We start from the raw sequence: 18,181 nt of genomic DNA, 5'->3' as shown, positions 1-18,181 counted from the left end.
TTATCTATTCCTGAACTTGCCTAAGGAGATGTGTCAGTTATGATCTTTCCCATATTGACTTGCTGCTCACTCTTTTTTTGAGGTATAAGATCATTCAGAGAACTTAAAAATTCATTTTGAGTTGATAGAGTATTGTGCCACTGTACTTGGAGATGCCATACGTTTGTGTCATAGGCTTTGTACAAAAAACATACTTAATATGGTTATGGACAGTATTTAAAGTTTTGGACATATTGGCTTGCTTTGGTTCCCATCAGGAAGATTATGGGAAGAAGTGTCCTCCTTATCTCATAATAGCTAACTGTTCATAGGTTTGAAGATGCAGAAATAAAGGACAGGAGTAAATGTCAGCACTTGAATCCCTCTGAATTTAAAATCCCTGGTATCAATGCACCAGACATTAATCTACAAGGGGAGTTAGTGATGAAATTTGCTGTTAGGAAGTTCTTTAGGAATCTGACATGGGTAGTTCCTATACCATGGTGTCTGTATCAGGGGTTGAGAAATCCAAATTATTGGGTATGTTCAGAAGTCATTCCCATCTGTAAATGCCTTTGTAACTACCATTGCCATTCACATTCTCCAGTCAAATGCTCCCTAGTAATCATGAGTCAGTGTGAAGAGAAATTGCCCTTCTTTCCATAGTCTAGTGACAGGATCTTGTTCTGTTCTTTCTTCTGCCCATGCCTTTCCCCTTTGGATGAGAAAGGTGGTTTACAGTTTAGCAAAAACATTTATGCCCAAGAAAGTCAAGATTCTTCTTGACTTTCAGCAATTCCAACAAGCTTGTCTTTTTGTTTTTCATACAACTTAAATTTTGAGGGGGAAAAAAAGGCAAACCTGTTTTACAAACCTCTCTACCACTGGGCTAGTAGAACATTTATTTCTGAGACATGTCCAGTAATGCCTCCGTTCATCTTTGGCATATACAAGTTTAAAAATATTTCCCTGAAGTGTATTTTGGTAACCTTTTTTTCTCTGAGTTTTTCTCTGAGTTTTTCTTAAGATTTGCATTGGATGACTTCTTTTTGAGTTGCATGGTCTTTTCTATGACAGCTTCCTTTATAAATACTCTTAGAACAAAGCACAATGGAATTAATGCATGGAATTTTCTTTGCTAGTGAGAATATAGAGCAACTTGAGTGCTTGTGCTAGTCTACTTAGAACTGGAGTAAATAAAAATGGATTGGGGCATTTTCTTTATCTTTTGCTACATATGAGTTAACAAAGTATCCAGTGTAAGTCTTTCCAATTACTGGTGTTTCTTCACTGGTCACTGCTGGGCTTTTTTAGGTATTTTTCTGTGACTTACGAAGCAAATACCCCTTGGCTGAAAATAATTCCTTCACTTGTAATTTATCCTTGCTTTCAAAAATTTTGCTTTCCACAATTCAGGTTTTTCTCTTGCATTTCCGTGGGGATCTGTGTGTGTGCGCGTCAGCTCTTTTGGAAAATAGCCAGAATTTGACCATCACTTCCATAGTTCCTAATGAAGGGCTTATTTATGCTCTGAGCACACTTACACCTAAGCTGTATTTTGCAATTTCTCATGGAGTCTTTGGTAGTAAAGTTGTATTCTCTGTTATGATTTGTTATGCTCTCCTGAATTTCTGATGCTTCGCAGACAAATATCACCTAGATTGGCTGGGCTTTTTCTTGTCAATTACTTGACTCTAACAAAGTAGCCCAAATAGTCTGTATCTTCTGACCTACACCTTATGGATCATGACCATGACCATCTTGATCTCCTTGGTCATTCCTGAGTTTCTCCTGTGTTCCTCTATTACATTAAGAAGGGACAAGGAACTTCTAGCAGGTTGAATATGCATCTCCTTTGGACACAAGTAAAGATGGTATTAAACAAAAGTCCTTGAATTGGGAAACCCTGGGAAATCCAGTGCTCTAGAGTATTTGGGGAGTATGTTATGAGATTAGTTTGGGCATTATTTCACAAAAATAAAATTAAAAATAGCAGCTTTGTGCTTAGGTTTAGTCCTTTCAGAGTAGTTGTGGCCTTGTGGCCTTGACTACTAACTTAATTTCCTTTTACCTTTTGTTTCTAGCAGTAATTTTTCATATGTCTTAGTTGGTAAGTTGGTTATCTGCTCACACCTTGTGACCACAGATTAACTTCAAGTAACTTACTAGAGCAGTAAATAATTCTGCATTGCATAGAGAAACTGTATAGCTTTGCTACACATCTGCTTTGCAAATGGCTTCTCCTGTGTCTCAGTCAAGGGAAAACCCCAGTGTGCATCTTGGGAGGCTCACTGCCAAGCTGGGCTCGAATCTCTGGCAGAGAAGGTGTCACAGATCCGTGGAATGTGGTAGCAGCCTGCTCTGTCACAGCCATAGGCTGGGTGAGAGTGTCTGCAGCTGCATAAGAGCACATTTCCTGCTCAGTGTGTTAATGAGCTGCAAGCCTACTAAGAGTTTGACATGACAGAAAAGAAATAACCTTTCTGAATAAATCATCTCCATTTTATAGATTTCTAAATAATAAGTGCATTTTAATACTTTTGCCTATTTCTCAGTAGGAGTTCCCAGTTTCCTAATCAGCTTTAAAAAAACATGTTGAAAACCATCACCTTCTTACTTGTCCCCTAAAAAGAACCTCAAAATAAACATTTTTGGAAAATTTAACATGGATGTTCTGATCAGATAATTGATAGACAAAGCCCAAAAATTACTAACTAGACATTTTTATACAGAATAGTAATGCTTCTATAAACTGACTTAAATGCAATGGGCTAAAATGCTTCTTTTAACTTAATGAGATTCACCAAACCTATAAAAAGATAAGTGTTCTTTTACTTGAGAAACAATTAGTTATGCTCTTGATTTGCTAACTTGAATATTCATCTTAGTAGGAGTTGAGACTTGTCCAGCTGTTCTTGCTGAGTCCTGATAAACTTCTAAAGACTGTGTTGTTTTTTCAGTTTGTTGTGCAAACTTATATTGGGAGGGGTGGTTGTGAAAGAATTGTGTGTAATTATATGTCCCTTGAAGCTGAAAATGGGTGTATGCTGTGTTGTCTTGAATATACTTGAATCTTTATAATTTTTTTTTTTCTGCAGTGTACACGTCAGATCATCTCTGAAAAATTGGGTCGTGGCTCAAGAACAGTAGACCTGGAACTAGAAGCTCAGATAGATATATTGAGAGACAACAAAAAAAAATATGAAAATATCTTGAGACTGGCACAGACACTGTCCACACAGCTCTTCCAGATGGTACATACCCAAAGGCAACTTGGAGATGCATTTGCTGACCTGAGTTTGAAATCATTGGAACTTCATGTAAGACTTCTATAGTGTTAAAAAAATACTGCAGCAGAGATGAAGATAAGCCTAATTGACTCGTGCAGGGTGTCTGCTAGTTAGCAGCTACTTTTATAAACATTGTAGTTAACAATATATTAGATACTCTTTGTGTTGAAAGCTTCTGTGATTCACTAAAACTGTAGGAAATTATTGAAATTACTATAGTTCTTTATTGTTTCTTAAATGTTAGCTTCTAGTTGATGATTGAACTCAAGAACTGACAATTTTGCTTTGTAGAGAAAATGCATTTTAGTATTAATTTTGCACTTAATGAAATGTCATCAAAGTGTTCCAGAGTGTTACATCATTTCAATTACAAGATGTCTTTGGGGAATGTGTCTGGGAATAAGTAGATTAGGGCACATTACTTCACTTGTGCATGTTGAATGTGAGTAAATTATTTTTCTGTAGCATATTTAAGCATTGAGATTTGATCTCTAAGTCTTTTTTAATCAGAGTTTTCCTACTAATAAGACTAATCTGTATTCTTATGTTGTCTGGAGTTGCTGAGCAAGAGAGGCAATCTTGAGATATCTGGGTTGTTGTGATATGTGGTTTAGAAGTTTATGTAACACTGGCACTTTCTTTTGCTGTTTGCTATCAAGAGAGACGAGGTGCATGTTGCTTACAGAGTATAGTAGCTGGCTTGCTTCTACATTGCTTGTTCTGCATTTGCAAAGTTAAAACAATTTGATCCTTTGGAAAACCGTTATTAAATGGTTTAATAATTCTCTGAAACATAGCTGCTGAAACAGCTCAAGTTATCTTTGTGATTTTAAAAACATCTGTATTTTCATAATTGTCTTTTCCCTTTGAGTTTTAAGGGAGTAGGTGGAGTTCATGCTTGCACAGAGGAACCTTAAGTGATAGCTAGCTGAAAAAATGTGAAACTCCTACACTAATGTGGAGGAATTTTTAATATTAGTCTGACAGATGAAAATCTGTGAATGTGGAGCATTTCTAGCAGCTAAGAAATTATCTGCTAAAAGAAGCTTTTAATAATCAGTTTATTCTTGACACAAATATGGGCATGTGGTTTGTGGCCGATCTTAGTGATTGTTGTGAAGTATGTGCTGAAACTGGATGTTTCTTCCAGAACTTGGGTGGAATCTGGCATCATGCTCTTTTAATGAATCTTGGGTTTTTTCCCATGATTAGCTTGTAATTTCTAATGGGAATACTGATCTTCCAGGTTCTTTCAGAGTCTTGTATTGGTCCTGGACTTTGCTTCTGTCATTCATCTCTTGTGTGGATTCTTGAATGGGATTGTTGATGAAAATCAAATAAAGGTTTCTGCTGCTGTAATAAGAGTTATCTAACTTTTGCTTCTTGGAGACTTGCCTTTGTCTCTTTCCTGTGTTTTCCCTCTGTTTAATCTGTAATGTATTATCATCTGTAGCCAGGCCTACTTTTGGATATTTGGGGTTTTGCCTCTAAAACTTGTGCAGGACTAAAAGTAATGTTTCTGAACAGTTAGTCTTTAATGTTTAATGTGATAACAGTATATAAGCTTAAATAAAATTTAAAAGCCCCTCAAGTCTCAAGGTAATACTTTTTCTTTTATACATGATAACAAAACACATTTTTAATGTGGTATCTGGTGAGGTATTACTTCATGTGAATGGGTTGCTGTTTCTCTTTTGGATACAAAGATAACTGCTGGTTCCAGGCTCATATGCCTCTAATTATATAGGGCAGATGAATCCCAATTTTAATTGACCTGAGCATAGAGTATGAACTGAATGTAAACTCCGGGTGTAGAAAGGATTTCCTGTGTGTTTTGTAAGAGGTATCTGCAGAGGTCATGGACAAAACGGAAAAGTTTGTATGAAACTATGAGCCATTGGAAGGAACATGATTGTTGGTTAGCATATTCCTTAGTACTGCAGGCCACTGCAGACCCATCCTCCTTACCTCCCCCTTTGAACTGATAGTGTTTCCATTTGGGTCTGGAATGATCTGAGTGAGAGACCAGCTGGCAAACTAATTGCAGTCTTGCCTGTAGGAGGAAGAATAGACGGGACTAAGCTGCTGCAAGGGGCAGTTCTTTTGCTGTTGTCTCTGCCAGCATGCTGCTATTTCTTCTCTGTGCTAGCACTCGTGTTAGCTGTGTAGCTGGCAATGTTAGGGCAAAGCCAGCTGGAAAATACTTGTTTTGGTTTTTTTCCCAGCAAAATCTCTAGCAGTTTAGCCAACTGCTTTTGCTGCCCAGGCAGCTGTACAAAGCAAAGATGACAGATCTTTAGCAGTGTTTACAGGGCTTAGCTCGTAAAAACTTGCCCTGATTTCTCTTCCTTTTTTCTTCTCTTTCAATTGCTCACTTCCACTGCCCCTTCTTTTCTACAGGATTCTTCCCTTACCATTGCCCATTACCTATTACCCTCACTGTTGTGAACTTGTTAACATGAAATATTATTTGGCTCTGGTGTTCATTTTCTAGACAGATGAAAAGAAACTGGGAGAATAGAGCATTTCTGAGTCAGTTGTTGGCAGTGTGCAAGCCTAAAAAGACCAAAGTTCCAAATATGAACCTAGTGTGTTTTATAGTCATTACAACCAGGGATTGTACTCTTTTCTGAGAACTCCCATCTGTAGAATATGGAGATGCTATATGAATGACATAGATATAATAATTGGATTCATTTGGCATCCATGCATTGGGAAAATCCTTGCAGCCTTGCTCAGCTTACTCTGCTGTTAACAAAGAGACATGGACAAACATATGTCTAAATGCTACTAAAATGCCTTGGAAATAATTTTGTCCTCTTCGCTTTGAAATTTACGGATGAGCTACATTAAAATTTTTATTTGCTATTCATTATAATGCTCTGCTCTTCAATTATTTACAGTCTATTAAACCATGATAGATGTTGGGGTTTTTTGCAGTGCTCCTTTCCAGAATGTAAGAATAAAACTTAATAGCTAATTAATGCTGTGTGCCCTTGTGAATTTAGTTACATTACTGTATTTAATGTAGCAGTGTCTCTGTTCTTATTAAAGTATTACCTAGACAACCATGAGAGATGCTGGATTAAAACCCTGCTGAATGACAATGTGAAGATTGCATTAGCACTTACTGTTAAGTAACATTCAAGATATCAGAGTGCAGGAAAATCACATTATAAAATAGGATTTAACATCGTGTGTGGTAACAAAATAATAAACTGTGTTTTACTGATGTTGGAGAGATTTCATAAGAACTGTGAACTAAATATTGTATTGAAATCATATTGGTTTAATCGTAATTATACCCAAACAGAAGTGAAAGACCTGCCACATCTGTGTTTGCATTTTTTAATATAGTTGCTGATGAATGCTATGATTTCAATTGATCTACAGCTTTGTTTTCTCTGTTCTTTGTTTATAGGAGGAGTTTGGCTACAATGCAGATACGCAGAAACTTCTAGCTAAAAATGGAGAAACACTTCTCGGGGCTATTAACTTTTTTATTGCCAGTGTGAACACATTGGTGAATAAAACAATTGAGGATACGTTGTTGACTGTGAAACAGTATGAAAGTGCCAGGTAGCTATCCTGTGTCCAGCTCTTTTCCTTATGAATTAATCCTTGGGAAGCAGAGTCTCTATCAGCTTAGGTGTTGTATTTGAGTGACTAACCTGTCAGATAAAAACCTTATAACACAGCTCTCATCTAATGAGGGTTTCTGTTTAACTGTAGATGATTGCACAGATCTTCAAATGTTTTGTACGTGTTTCCTTGTAGACTGAATTTTACTTGTTAGCTGTAGGAGTAATTATAGCTGGTTTTTCCCACGTGCTAGATTCAGGTGGCTTTTTAAGTAGCGTGACAGTGGAAGATTAACACTTTTTTCGAGCTGCATTGCAATAGGTAAAATAATCTCTTCGACTGAAAGACATTTCATCTTGGGCCTCTATTGATGAACAATGCCTGCAATTCACACCTGGGTTTTTATGCAGACGTTTCAGTCTTGGTCAGAAAGGGGAAAATAAACCAGAAATTTCTCAGTGAGTGAATAATGGCTTTCTTATCCTGGAGAAGGCTACTTTTAGATGTGGCATAGTATTCTAAAGCTGGGTTCCTTTTTTCTGTCAGGGACTTGTAGCTCTTTCTGATGAGTGGTTCCATTCTGACTTTCTTTCACTTACCAGAAAAAAGTGCATTTTTTAAAATTTGACAAAAGATGTAGTTTATACATATAATTTTTTGTGATATTTGGGGTTTTTTAAGGTCCAAAATTGCAACCTGCTTGAATTTTGAATTTCCCCCTCTTTTTTAATTGTTCTGTTCTAATGCTTATTTTTGAACAAAATATTAAGTTATTGTTTTGATATTTAGGTAAACTTTAAAAGGAATGAAAGGTAGAATTAATGTGTAGATAAGGTATTGCTTTATTTTTGGCATGTGTTTAAAAAAAAAAAGAATTGGTTCATACATCCAGGTATCCCCTGGAAAATGTATGCAAAGTACATCTGCTGCAGTTGTTCTTGTCAGTCATTTTCAATATATGATTTTTCGCCCTTCTGAAATACCTTCATTGCTTTCCCTTTCTGTTCACTAAAGAAATCAAATATTTTGCCATTTTAATAAGTCAAATAAGTTATAAAGGTTTTTCACTGACATGACCAGTTCATCATTTTGCACTGTGAAAATAGGTCACATTTATTTCTGTGCCTCTTCTTTCCTGTTCACAGTTGCACTTTAGCATTCATCTGTTCCCACTCTTCTGTCAGCTCTCTGTAAGTTTAATGGTTTCCTTTTTGGAATTAAGCCATAAATTACATATAAATCCTCAATCATTGTGGCAATGAGAATCAGGAAGAGCCCTGTGAATAGTACTCCTTTTACCTCTGGACAGGTTGTATTTTTCTTTTGAGCAGTTACATCAACTGAAAATTGTGTCTTATAACCAATTTTTAATCCTGATTTGTTTCCAGTTAAAGAAATGTCTGTAAGAAAGCATGTTTAAAAGGCCAAAAATAGTGTGGTTTGTCCCATTAAAATAGGTGGATATGCTAGGTTCCATTATTTGACAGCTACAGAAAAGTATGGAAGGAAGTGTGATGCTTTGGGTGGGGCTGCACCATCTTTTTGCAGTCTGTTTTTCCATAGGACAGACAAGGTCTCACAAAAGTATTTGTGGAAGAACTATGAAACTGTCCAATTAATGCCTATGGAGCAGCCTGGAGCATGCTGAAAATGCTTTAGGTCAGAGTTTGGTGTAAGTGACCTGTTCCTCAAACATCTGCTTAAAGGGGGTGTCATGGTCTTGATGTGCCTCTTACTCTCAACACAAACTCTCCAGTGAACTGATTCAACAGCAGAAGAATGACCTGAAAAATATTTGCTAGCTTTTTCTGGGTCAGTAGGTTGAAATGTCTCAGGAGAAGCTCTGACTACTAAAGCCTGTACAAAACAGAGGAACTGAGAGCATGTGGCTGAGACGGGAAGAGAAAAGGGAGGATGCTTGTTGAGGCAGTTCTATACAATGTGCTTGATAAATAGGAGGAGGGAGGAAAAAACTTGCCCAGGTTTTTTTTTTTTAATTTTGGGAGGTTTTTTCCCTGTACTTAACTCTTTTGTTCATCTTCTGTTGTACTTAGCCTTATATCTGAGGTCAGTTTTGAGGCACTGCGCTTAGATGGTTCTTTTTTCCCTTCTCCTCTTTTGTCCCAGGATTGAATACGATGCTTATCGAACAGACCTGGAAGAGCTGAATCTGGGCCCTCGTGATGCAAACACTCTGCCAAAGATTGAACAATCACAGCAACTGTTTCAAGTGCACAAAGAGAAGTACGACAAAATGCGTAATGACGTATCTATCAAATTGAAATTTTTGGAAGAAAATAAGGTAAGCTGCTATTTCTCATGTTATGATTAGGAGTTTTGTTCTACAAGTTACTGCTTTCTAGACATATTTTAAGTTGTTACATCTTGAAATATGTATTCATTTAGAAGTAGAATGAACAAGGAAAATAAGTTGAATTTTCAGAGTTCTTGCTGTATCACTGGGAAGATGCACTTTTAGAGCAAGCGGCTGTAGAAGTCCCTAATCAAGCTGCTCCATCTACAAATGACAAACTTTGTGACAGTAAGTTTCTTGTTGATACAAGAGGTTTCAAGTTTGCAGAAATACTACTTTTTCCAGTTTACCACATTTATGGTTAAATGAGTCGCATAATTACTGATTTAATATTCAAAGTAACATGTACATTTGGCAACATTGTCACAGAGGTTATACACAAGGAGACAGAACCATGAAGAGGCTTCTTCAAACTTAAGCTTTCTTTAAGAGTTTTAACTGAGAAGTACTACTTTCTGTAAAGCTTAACGCCTTTATAGTTTCTTGATTTAAAGCAGGACTCTTAAACTGTTGGCTTGAAGGGTGGGGTTTTTTTCAGAAGTGTTTATTTCAACCCTACCATTTCATCCATACCCTCTTAATGATGGGATTCTTACCCTTCTTATTCTACCAGGCAAAGATAAAACTGCTATACAAAACTTTAAAACTGTCCTTTCTCTGATAAATAAGTCCTTTAAAATTGTCTCTAATTAGATGTGAAAATTTTGGTCTTTCAAGATCTGATTTTTTCTTACACATGGTAAATGAGATGGTTATAATCATGTGTGTTTATGTTTCCCATGTCTTCAGAGGAAAGAAAAAGTGATTAAAACTTGCATAGGAGGTAGTTGTCACTTTATCCAGGGTTAACATTATCAGTGGGTTAATATTTCCAGTATGGGTTGATTAATGTATTTTAAAAATTGAAACACAGGTAACAACAGCCTGTCAAAGAATACGTGACTGGCCCCAGATTACAATAGCAAACCATGCTCCTTGCCTGGAAGGAGGAAAATTTAAAGGAAAAATCATAGGGACAGGCTTAACCAATTAAAATGGATTATTATTTTGTATTCTTGAATATATGACCACTCAGGGAAGAAATGTGAACCATGAACAGATGATAAGAAAAAGGTTGAGAAAATAAGCAAACTACTTTTTGGTTTCCAAAACAATATATGCTTAAAACATAGCTCCTGAGCACTGTTCCTTCATACAGGCATCTGCCTTAGGACTCCCTGGTCTGGAGTCACAGAGCCATCAAAAGTTGGCTTTGTGATGGACCAGAACATCAGGTGACTGAACTGGCATTGGCCTGACTGTATTTCTAGTTCTTGCTGAAAAATTGGAAAATAAAAGGATTGAAAAAAATCATATTGAAATTAATTTTCTTGAAGAAGCTGAATCTAATCTAAATGCTGGTACTGATTCTTAAATTAGAAAATGTTCCTGAGAGCTGGATTTTAAAACTATGCTAGATTTAAAACAGGTATGCTGAAGATGTCTTCCTACTCTCCCTACCTTTGTTTTCTTCTTTTAGTAAGTTATTTGCTACCACTACAGTGCGCCTCTGTTAAAATGGTTTAATCCTTCCAGCTTATATCTGTACAAGAATTATGATACTTAAGTTCAAATTAGTTTAAAATAGGAGTTACCCTGCTTCCTCATGGTTTCCATTATCTATATAACACACCAATTTATGTTTATGTGTATAGGAAGGCTTCAGAGCAAAAGCATTTTATTTCTATCTTGTACAAAACACATTTCCATAATTTTTTAAAACTAAATTAGATAGTTTAGGAAACACTGAAGAAGTTGTCTTCCTAGTGACAGTCTTGAATTAGACCAAGCATCCTGTTAGCAGTCACAGCCTACAAATTGTTTCTGAAAGAGATTGTTTTTTCCTTCCTGCCTTTTATATTAATACAGTAGGGAATCTCACATGCTTAAGCCTTTTTATCAGTGGCTGACATTTCTCAGTTTTGACACTGGAGATATAACAATATTTACTAAAGGGTGTGTGTAATTTTGTTCCCAAATGAGCTATAGAAAGGACTTCCTTTACACTTAAATATTGGCTTAAATATAATTATCTGCTGAGAGCTTTTCTGAGGTAAACTTTACCTTTTTTTTCTATTTATTGTGTAAGATGACATTATGTCATCGTAGCGATAGTTTGAAGGGAGTGAAGGAAGCAGCTTACCCTGTAGTGTAGGAGTAGCAGGTAGGATGGCTTGTGCCTGCCTCAGAGAAGAAGGGCATAAATTGGTGGAGAAGCAGTGGAAAGGGAAAAGGATGTGTTGCTGTTTCCAGCAGGGTCCCTGCTCTGAGGCACAGAGCAGCAGTGTATGAAGCTTGCACTGCAGTGGCCTTGGACAGAAAAGCTCAGTCTGTGGTTTGCCAATCTTTTGTTTCTCGTGGCTGAGACTGCTGGCACAGAAGCATTGCCTTTTACACTTCAGCTGCCTTTCTAAAAAAAAAGTGTAAGAAGGGAGCAGGAGCAGCAACCATTCTGTGCTGTCTGCTCTTGGTGGTGTATTTCTGTAAAGTACTTGTTCCCAGCATAAAGTGGGCATTCAAGTTTTTATAATGGCTGTAGGTGAACAGAACTCTGTTTTCTGAGCAAATACACTCAGTCTCATCCCTTGATGAGAATCTGTTTTAAAGAGAATAGCTACTGGAGGAGAGAGAGTATTTGATATTCCAGGAGGTGCAGAGAGATCAGGAGAATCTTTGCAGTGTTCCCGTGTAACACTGGTTGGTAGGACTGAGATGGGTCTCAGTGTGGCTGTCTGATAACATTTCTTAATTAAGTGCAGAGATCAGATCTAGAACAGAATAAACCTGAAACAACTTTTTAGTTCAGGTTTTCCCTGTTGTTGCTGTTCACGGCAGCATAAATCCCTTGGTTCAGTCAGGAGCAGTTCAGCTATCAGCAGTGTGTTCTTAGTAAATGGTGCTGCAAAAAACCTCTGAAGCCAGTTTAACTGGCTGGTGGGCTCCAGTTGGTCTGTGGTGCTGCAAATGTCACCAAAGAACCCATTATCTAGAAAGCCATATCTAGGTTTTCCCTATGTGGGGAAAAGGCATCACATGGTTGCAGTCTCTTTGTGCCTGTTCCCCGTAGTTCATATGCTAATATTTCAATTAAAAGCCCATAAAGGCTTAGAGAGCTCCATTTATAGTAAAGCTGGAATTGCAAGTTTCTTTCTGTAAAACCAAGATACACAAGATTTCTATTGACTTCTATTACAGCATTTGATCTTGAAGTTAGAACTCATTTTTCTTAAAGCTGATACAAGTTTTGTTGGTGCTATCCCCAGCTGGCAGAGTTCTGCAGAAGATTGTAGCATTTGCTGATGACTATAATAATAGTTGCATTCAAAATCTGCATCTTAAAAATAGTTATTTTTTTTAAATAAGGATGATGACCTGTTCTTAGCTGAAAGATTTCTGTCATTTCTGAAAACAGTTTTAGAAGGTTTTGTCATTTTGAGTAAAAAAACCCTCTTACTCTTGGACACACTTGAGAAATGTCAAATACCATTTTATGCAGAGAAAGAAAATGCCTGCACTTCTGTGAATTGTATTTCAGGAGTTTGAATCTTAAATGCTTGCTTCTACAAATGAATCTGCAGTCCAGTGGAGACCCAGATGATGAAACTGTTTAGACTAAATGACTTCAAATTAAGATAGCTAGGAGAAGGGATTGTGATGGTTGAGAGGAGGTACAGATGCATGGATAGATTCGAAGGGGTGTTGTCTTTTTGGTCATTGAGATGGCTGAAAGAGGCTGAATGAGGAGGGTGTAAAGAAATATGCACTTACTGTGCCACAGAAAATACAATGTTCAGAGGGAGGTGTGCGAAGAGGACAATATTTAGAAAGAACTGAAATGTTAATGTTTCCATGTGAAAAGTCAACTCCAACCTATAGTATTTTCTGTGACACTTAAGTCTCCTGTGTAGGATGTGTCTACCTGCAGGTTTTTATGCTTATCCACAATGTCTCTTTTTTGTTTTGAGATGTGTGCCAGTTGTATTACAGAGCGCTTACTCTGCTTATAATTAGAAACAAATAGGTATATGTAGTTAATTAACAAGGAACAAAGATTTTAACTGTTGTTTGACTGTAAAGCACGATGGCTTTTTGACAGCTATGTTAGTCATACATTGGAACCTGTATTTTAGCTGTATTTTAGCAGCATGCCATTAGCGTTCTTTGATTGAGGCAAATCTTCAAACACTCCTGGAATCGGTCATACAGCTTGGTGATCAAGAGTTGGCCTTTACTGCTGCAATCTGACAATTGTTTCAAGGCTTTGATGCAAAAAAAATGTGATCCCTTCATGCCCCCCTTTTCCCCATTGCCTTCTTTCTAGTGTTTGTGAAAGTGTTTTTGCAGCTGTGTAGAGAATCAGATTGGGGAACTGATCCAGGTTAAAGCAGATACATTGTTGTCTGCTTAATTTTAATGTAGATCTGTTCTCTGATCCAACTGACTGCATATCTGCATGAATGTTTTGCCAACAGAGGGCTAAGGTGAAATACAGCGTGGAAATTGCAATCAGTGACTGGATATGGGAGTGGGGAAGATATTTACCCATTCCCTAAGATGGAGAAAGATTCTTTCATGGGAAAAGTGGGTAAATTTGAACTTGGTTTTAAATGAATAGTTGGGGTCCAGTCCTTAGCTGTGGTTGCAGGTGGTTTTGCTGTGGACATTGGATGTTTTGAGGTGCTGCAGCTCTTTCCTCTTTGCTGGCTGCTGCTTCATAGTAGAGCTTCTTTGTATTGTGTCAGACAGTTTAAGTGGTCTTTTTCTAGAAAAATTTTATTTTGAAGTTACTTGAATGAAGATATGGAAAAGAAGATCCCACCATCACTTTTGGGATTCACTTAGCAATCAGCTTCTGAAGGAGGAGAGTAGAAGTTGTAATACTTTGAACCTCTGCAACCAATTTGATAACCATCATGGAATTTATACCACAATGATCTAGGGGATAGAACCTCATACAATGAAGTAGCTTTAGTAGTTAAAAAAATACCTCCAAAACAAACAATATTTTTTCAGTCCAAATTATCTGCTTCTACACTGTCAATTCCAGCCTCTGTGTGTGTGTATGTGTGTGTGTGTGTGTGCACATCCTTGAGCTTAGGCCTGACTGAATTTTTCAAATTATCAAAAGATTTTGGGGCAGTTCACAGAAGGTTTATGTTAAAAGCTACAATAACGAAGTACCAAATACAGTCTCAGACTGATGAACTTGGGCTGGGAGGGGCGGTTCATTACCCCTGTTTTATTTGAGTTCCTATAAACTGTATGAGTAAAACTCTTGTAGCATTTTAATAATATGCTATAACAGTGAGTGTACTTCTCTGTAGAATTCCTGGCTTGGATTGCATGAAGTCTTGCATGTCAGTGAGGAAAGAATCTGCTTAAGAAAAGCACTGTGCTTTCTGTCTAAACTTTTAAAAGCAAACCCTTCATGTTGTTGTGACATTTTCCACTTATAAAGTGTAATATTTTGGTAATTAACATTTTTATAGATGAAAAATCCATATGTTTACATACCTGTCTGCCCACACAAACTGAAGAAGAGGCCATCTTTTATGACTCAAAAAATAGTTTGAACTGTGTTTGAACAAGTGCAGTTAGCTAAATCCTGTGTCTCCTAGATGTTAAATTCTGTAAATTCTTTTGTAAATGAAAAAATGTCATCTAAAGGTATGATGGGGAATTCCTTTCTAACCATTCACATCTCTCATGTATTTTCTTGGAGAGCCTTTTGGTGGTATAAAGTGTCATTTTACGCTGTTAATGAGACAAAAAGCCTATTCTTTGGCATGTGTTTGCATAAATTAACCTAATTATTAGAGGAAACATAGGGAGAAAACATAGGGGTTCCATTTTTCAGATTGTCAAAGCATCTTAGACAAAAATTTGGGCCAGCAAATAAGAGATTATTACTTAATTTTTGAATTGAGTCTGCTAGTCAGTTTAAAAAAAAAAGTTATCAGAAATTTTAACATTGTGCAGAATTTTTATATATCCCTGCAGGGATACACACACACATGGTCAGCCCTTTATTCTCAGTGAATTTTTAAAATACATTTATTACATTTCTGAGTAATTGTTGCACTCTTCAGGTGTCATAGCATGTCAAATATAATGGTGGGGGGTTTAATTAGAGATCTTTCATTAAATGAAGAAGGTGAGGTCTTTCTGTATTGAGTTGCATGCATTTCAGAGAAGCCCAGTAGCCAATAACAATAACCTGTTAAAACAGGCATGGCCCACTGGTAGGCACAGGCCAAACCTACCCTAAGGACAGTTTTGATTCCCAGCAGGACAGAAGTAGACTGTCCATTGTGGACTGTGCTGAGAAATGAGACAGTGATCTAAAATTTGAGTAGAGAAAGCTTAATCTGTTACCTCCCACATCTTCCCTTGGGGCTCACTCAGCCACCTCATTCCTCTGTTCTCTCTGTGTTGGCTGCCTGCTGCTGGGCTCAGCCTTGTAGGCTGGAAACAGGTACAGGGCCACCACCGTGGGGATGTGGGGTCTGACACGAGAGTAGGGTGTGCTGGGCTGAGAGTATACTCAGGAGTAAAAAGGGTTTGGCTGCAGGAGGAAATGCACAGATGCCTTTGAGCACACTGCTGTCCATTCACAGCTTCAGGTTTCCTGGTGTACTAGGATGGAAATGTAACATTTGCTTAACTTTGACTTCATCAGTGGGGCTGTAACTTGTTATCATAGAGAAAAACAATGGTGCCCTCCAGCTGCCCTTGTGCTCTTCTCCCTGGGTTTTGGTTGCTGCTGTGACAGGTGTATTTCATGACTACTTTTCACAAATGTTAGAGTCAAAGTGCTGAAAATAATCCTGTGTTACAGGAGATGGGCAAGAAATATTGCTGGGAGAAGGACATCAGTTTAATTTGATTTAGGTATCCATGAGCTGGAAAGCAGCAACTCTCTGCAAGGGGGGCAACACATAAGCTGTATACTCAGATAATGCCCTTGCCATGTATTGTTTCAGGGAGGTAGGTCCATTTGGCCTGCAGGCACGTATCTTAGAGCTTTGGCATCTAATTTCAAGGCATCAAGTACTTGTAATCAAGTGTTTGATATTTGATAACATTATGCTGTTTAGTGAATTGTGTTTGCTCTGTGCATGCTGAGTTGGTTTTGACTGTTAAACACACTTTATGAAAACTCTGAATCACTTTAATGTTAAAGAAATTCATATTTGCGTTTCATATCTGCATTTTTAAGCTTTTGTTAAATAAATCTATAGGAAGTCTGAGTATTTCAAATACACCTATTTCTTTATAGCTGACCTGTGATGATGTTAACATCAGCCTTCTCTTAATGTCTCTCTCCTTGCCTGCAGGTGAAGGTATTGCACAATCAGCTTGTTCTGTTCCACAATGCCATTGCGGCGTACTTTGCTGGCAATCAAAAGCAGCTTGAACAGACACTTAAACAGTTCCACATCAAATTGAAAACTCCTGGAGCAGATGCCCCATCCTGGCTTGAAGAACAGTAATCAGATCATAGGATCATAGAAGAGGACCCAATGTTAACCTAAAATTCTTTAAATCTGAGAATAATTAAGGGTTGGGGTTGAAGGACTGTTGTAGTGATTCTTGAATGGACAGCTTTAAATTTTTCCCCTTTTATAATACTGTAAAACTGAATTTGATAGGAAAGTGGGTGACTTTAAGGTAACCAAACATAATTTCTGTAATTTCAAATATAGAGCACTCCTTTTGTATGTAAAGGTTGGTGGATATTTCTGTAATTGGGATAGGGGAGGGAAAGAGGGAGGGGAAACAAAACTATTATAGATTTGCACTGACAAATGATGCTTGTGATTCTGTTATTTTGGTGGCTAGTCAAAATATTTGCAAATGGAGGTTTACATGATTTGTACCAACATCTGGTATTTTATAGATGAATATAGAAAAAACATCTTTAGTAATTTTCATATGACTTTTAAAAAATGAGAAAGTTAAAAGACTATTTTGCAAATGAGTACTATAAGGCCTATATGTGATATCTGCATATAAGGCAACAGTAGCAGATGGCTCATTGAAAGTAGAATTGCAGCAAATGCCTTTTTTACAAATGTACCTTTCCACCAAAGGGTTAAAAAACAAACGAAAAACACTAAAGCAAGAATCACTGTCAGACTGAGGCTTCTGAGCACAGGTTTTTGCTTTGCACCAAGTGGTTTGCTGAGTGAGGCCAACCATTAAATGTACTAATTTCATTTAAAATGTTTCTTTCTCTATGAAACAAATACCATACTAGCCTTAAATCACAGGTATGTGCCTTTTTATAAGATAATATTTTCCACCAGTGTACATAACTTAAGAACCCTTTCATGTAATAGTTTGTCAGTTCCCAACAAGGGGAAGACAACTGTGTAAATGCTGTGTCGTTGTACACTTAGAGCAAGTTAAAGCTTTAGTTAAACTTCATGGGCAGGTATGATTTTGAGAGGAAATCGGGCCAGTATGTTTTTTCTGTTTAATTGAAAAGCATACTTTGGTAATGGGAGTAAAATGGAGGACACATTTTTAATTTCTTCATCATTTCTGTAGTCCTTAAATGTAAAATTATATGTCAATTTTATCATAGACATTATAAATTCAATATATTGGAGTCCTCATTTGCACATGTTATGTTGCTTTATGTTATGTTAAGTAAAATGAAATACTTCAGATATGTTATTTACAATGGTGTGGATTGTATGATTTATGTACTGTATGTTCAAACGCCTTTCAGCTGACATTCTAAAGTTTTCAGTGTTTAACACAACTGTAATGTAACTGTAAATCAAACTTTTTAATCATTCCTCATTAAATTCTTGGCCTGACAGAGCCTTCTTTATGTTTTTGTTCTGTCAGAGTCTCTTGTAATAGCTCAATTGCGTTCCCTAGAATGTATATCCTATGTGAATTTTGTATTCATATTAAACATGTTTGCAGTCAAACTTTCTTGACTTGTGATGCTTAAAAGTAGAAG

The 18,181-nt window shown here is 37.0% G+C and overlaps 1 protein-coding gene across 4 annotated transcripts in view; it reads left to right on the top strand.

The window, feature by feature from the left end:
- Window positions 1–18,149, top strand: part of ARFIP1 (ADP ribosylation factor interacting protein 1) — a 40,967-nt gene extending 22,818 nt beyond the window's left edge. For all 4 annotated transcript variants that reach the window (XM_030947401.1, XM_030947402.1, XM_030947400.1 and 1 more), the window contains 4 exons: window positions 3,078–3,299; window positions 6,691–6,848; window positions 8,979–9,153; window positions 16,542–18,149. In XM_030947401.1, coding sequence (XP_030803261.1) covers window positions 3,078–3,299; window positions 6,691–6,848; window positions 8,979–9,153; window positions 16,542–16,697 — 711 coding nt within the window. In that variant the 3' untranslated portion in view covers window positions 16,698–18,149. The remainder of the gene's footprint in view (window positions 1–3,077; window positions 3,300–6,690; window positions 6,849–8,978; window positions 9,154–16,541) is intronic.
- Window positions 18,150–18,181: the final 32 nt, after the last annotated feature.

The sequence above is a fragment of the Camarhynchus parvulus genome, chromosome 4 (genome assembly GCF_901933205.1).
Source record: "Camarhynchus parvulus chromosome 4, STF_HiC, whole genome shotgun sequence".
Classification (NCBI taxonomy): domain Eukaryota; kingdom Metazoa; phylum Chordata; class Aves; order Passeriformes; family Thraupidae; genus Camarhynchus; species Camarhynchus parvulus.
The sequence above is the reverse complement of the archived record's forward strand: the minus strand, read 5'-3'. Positions and strand labels throughout refer to the sequence as shown.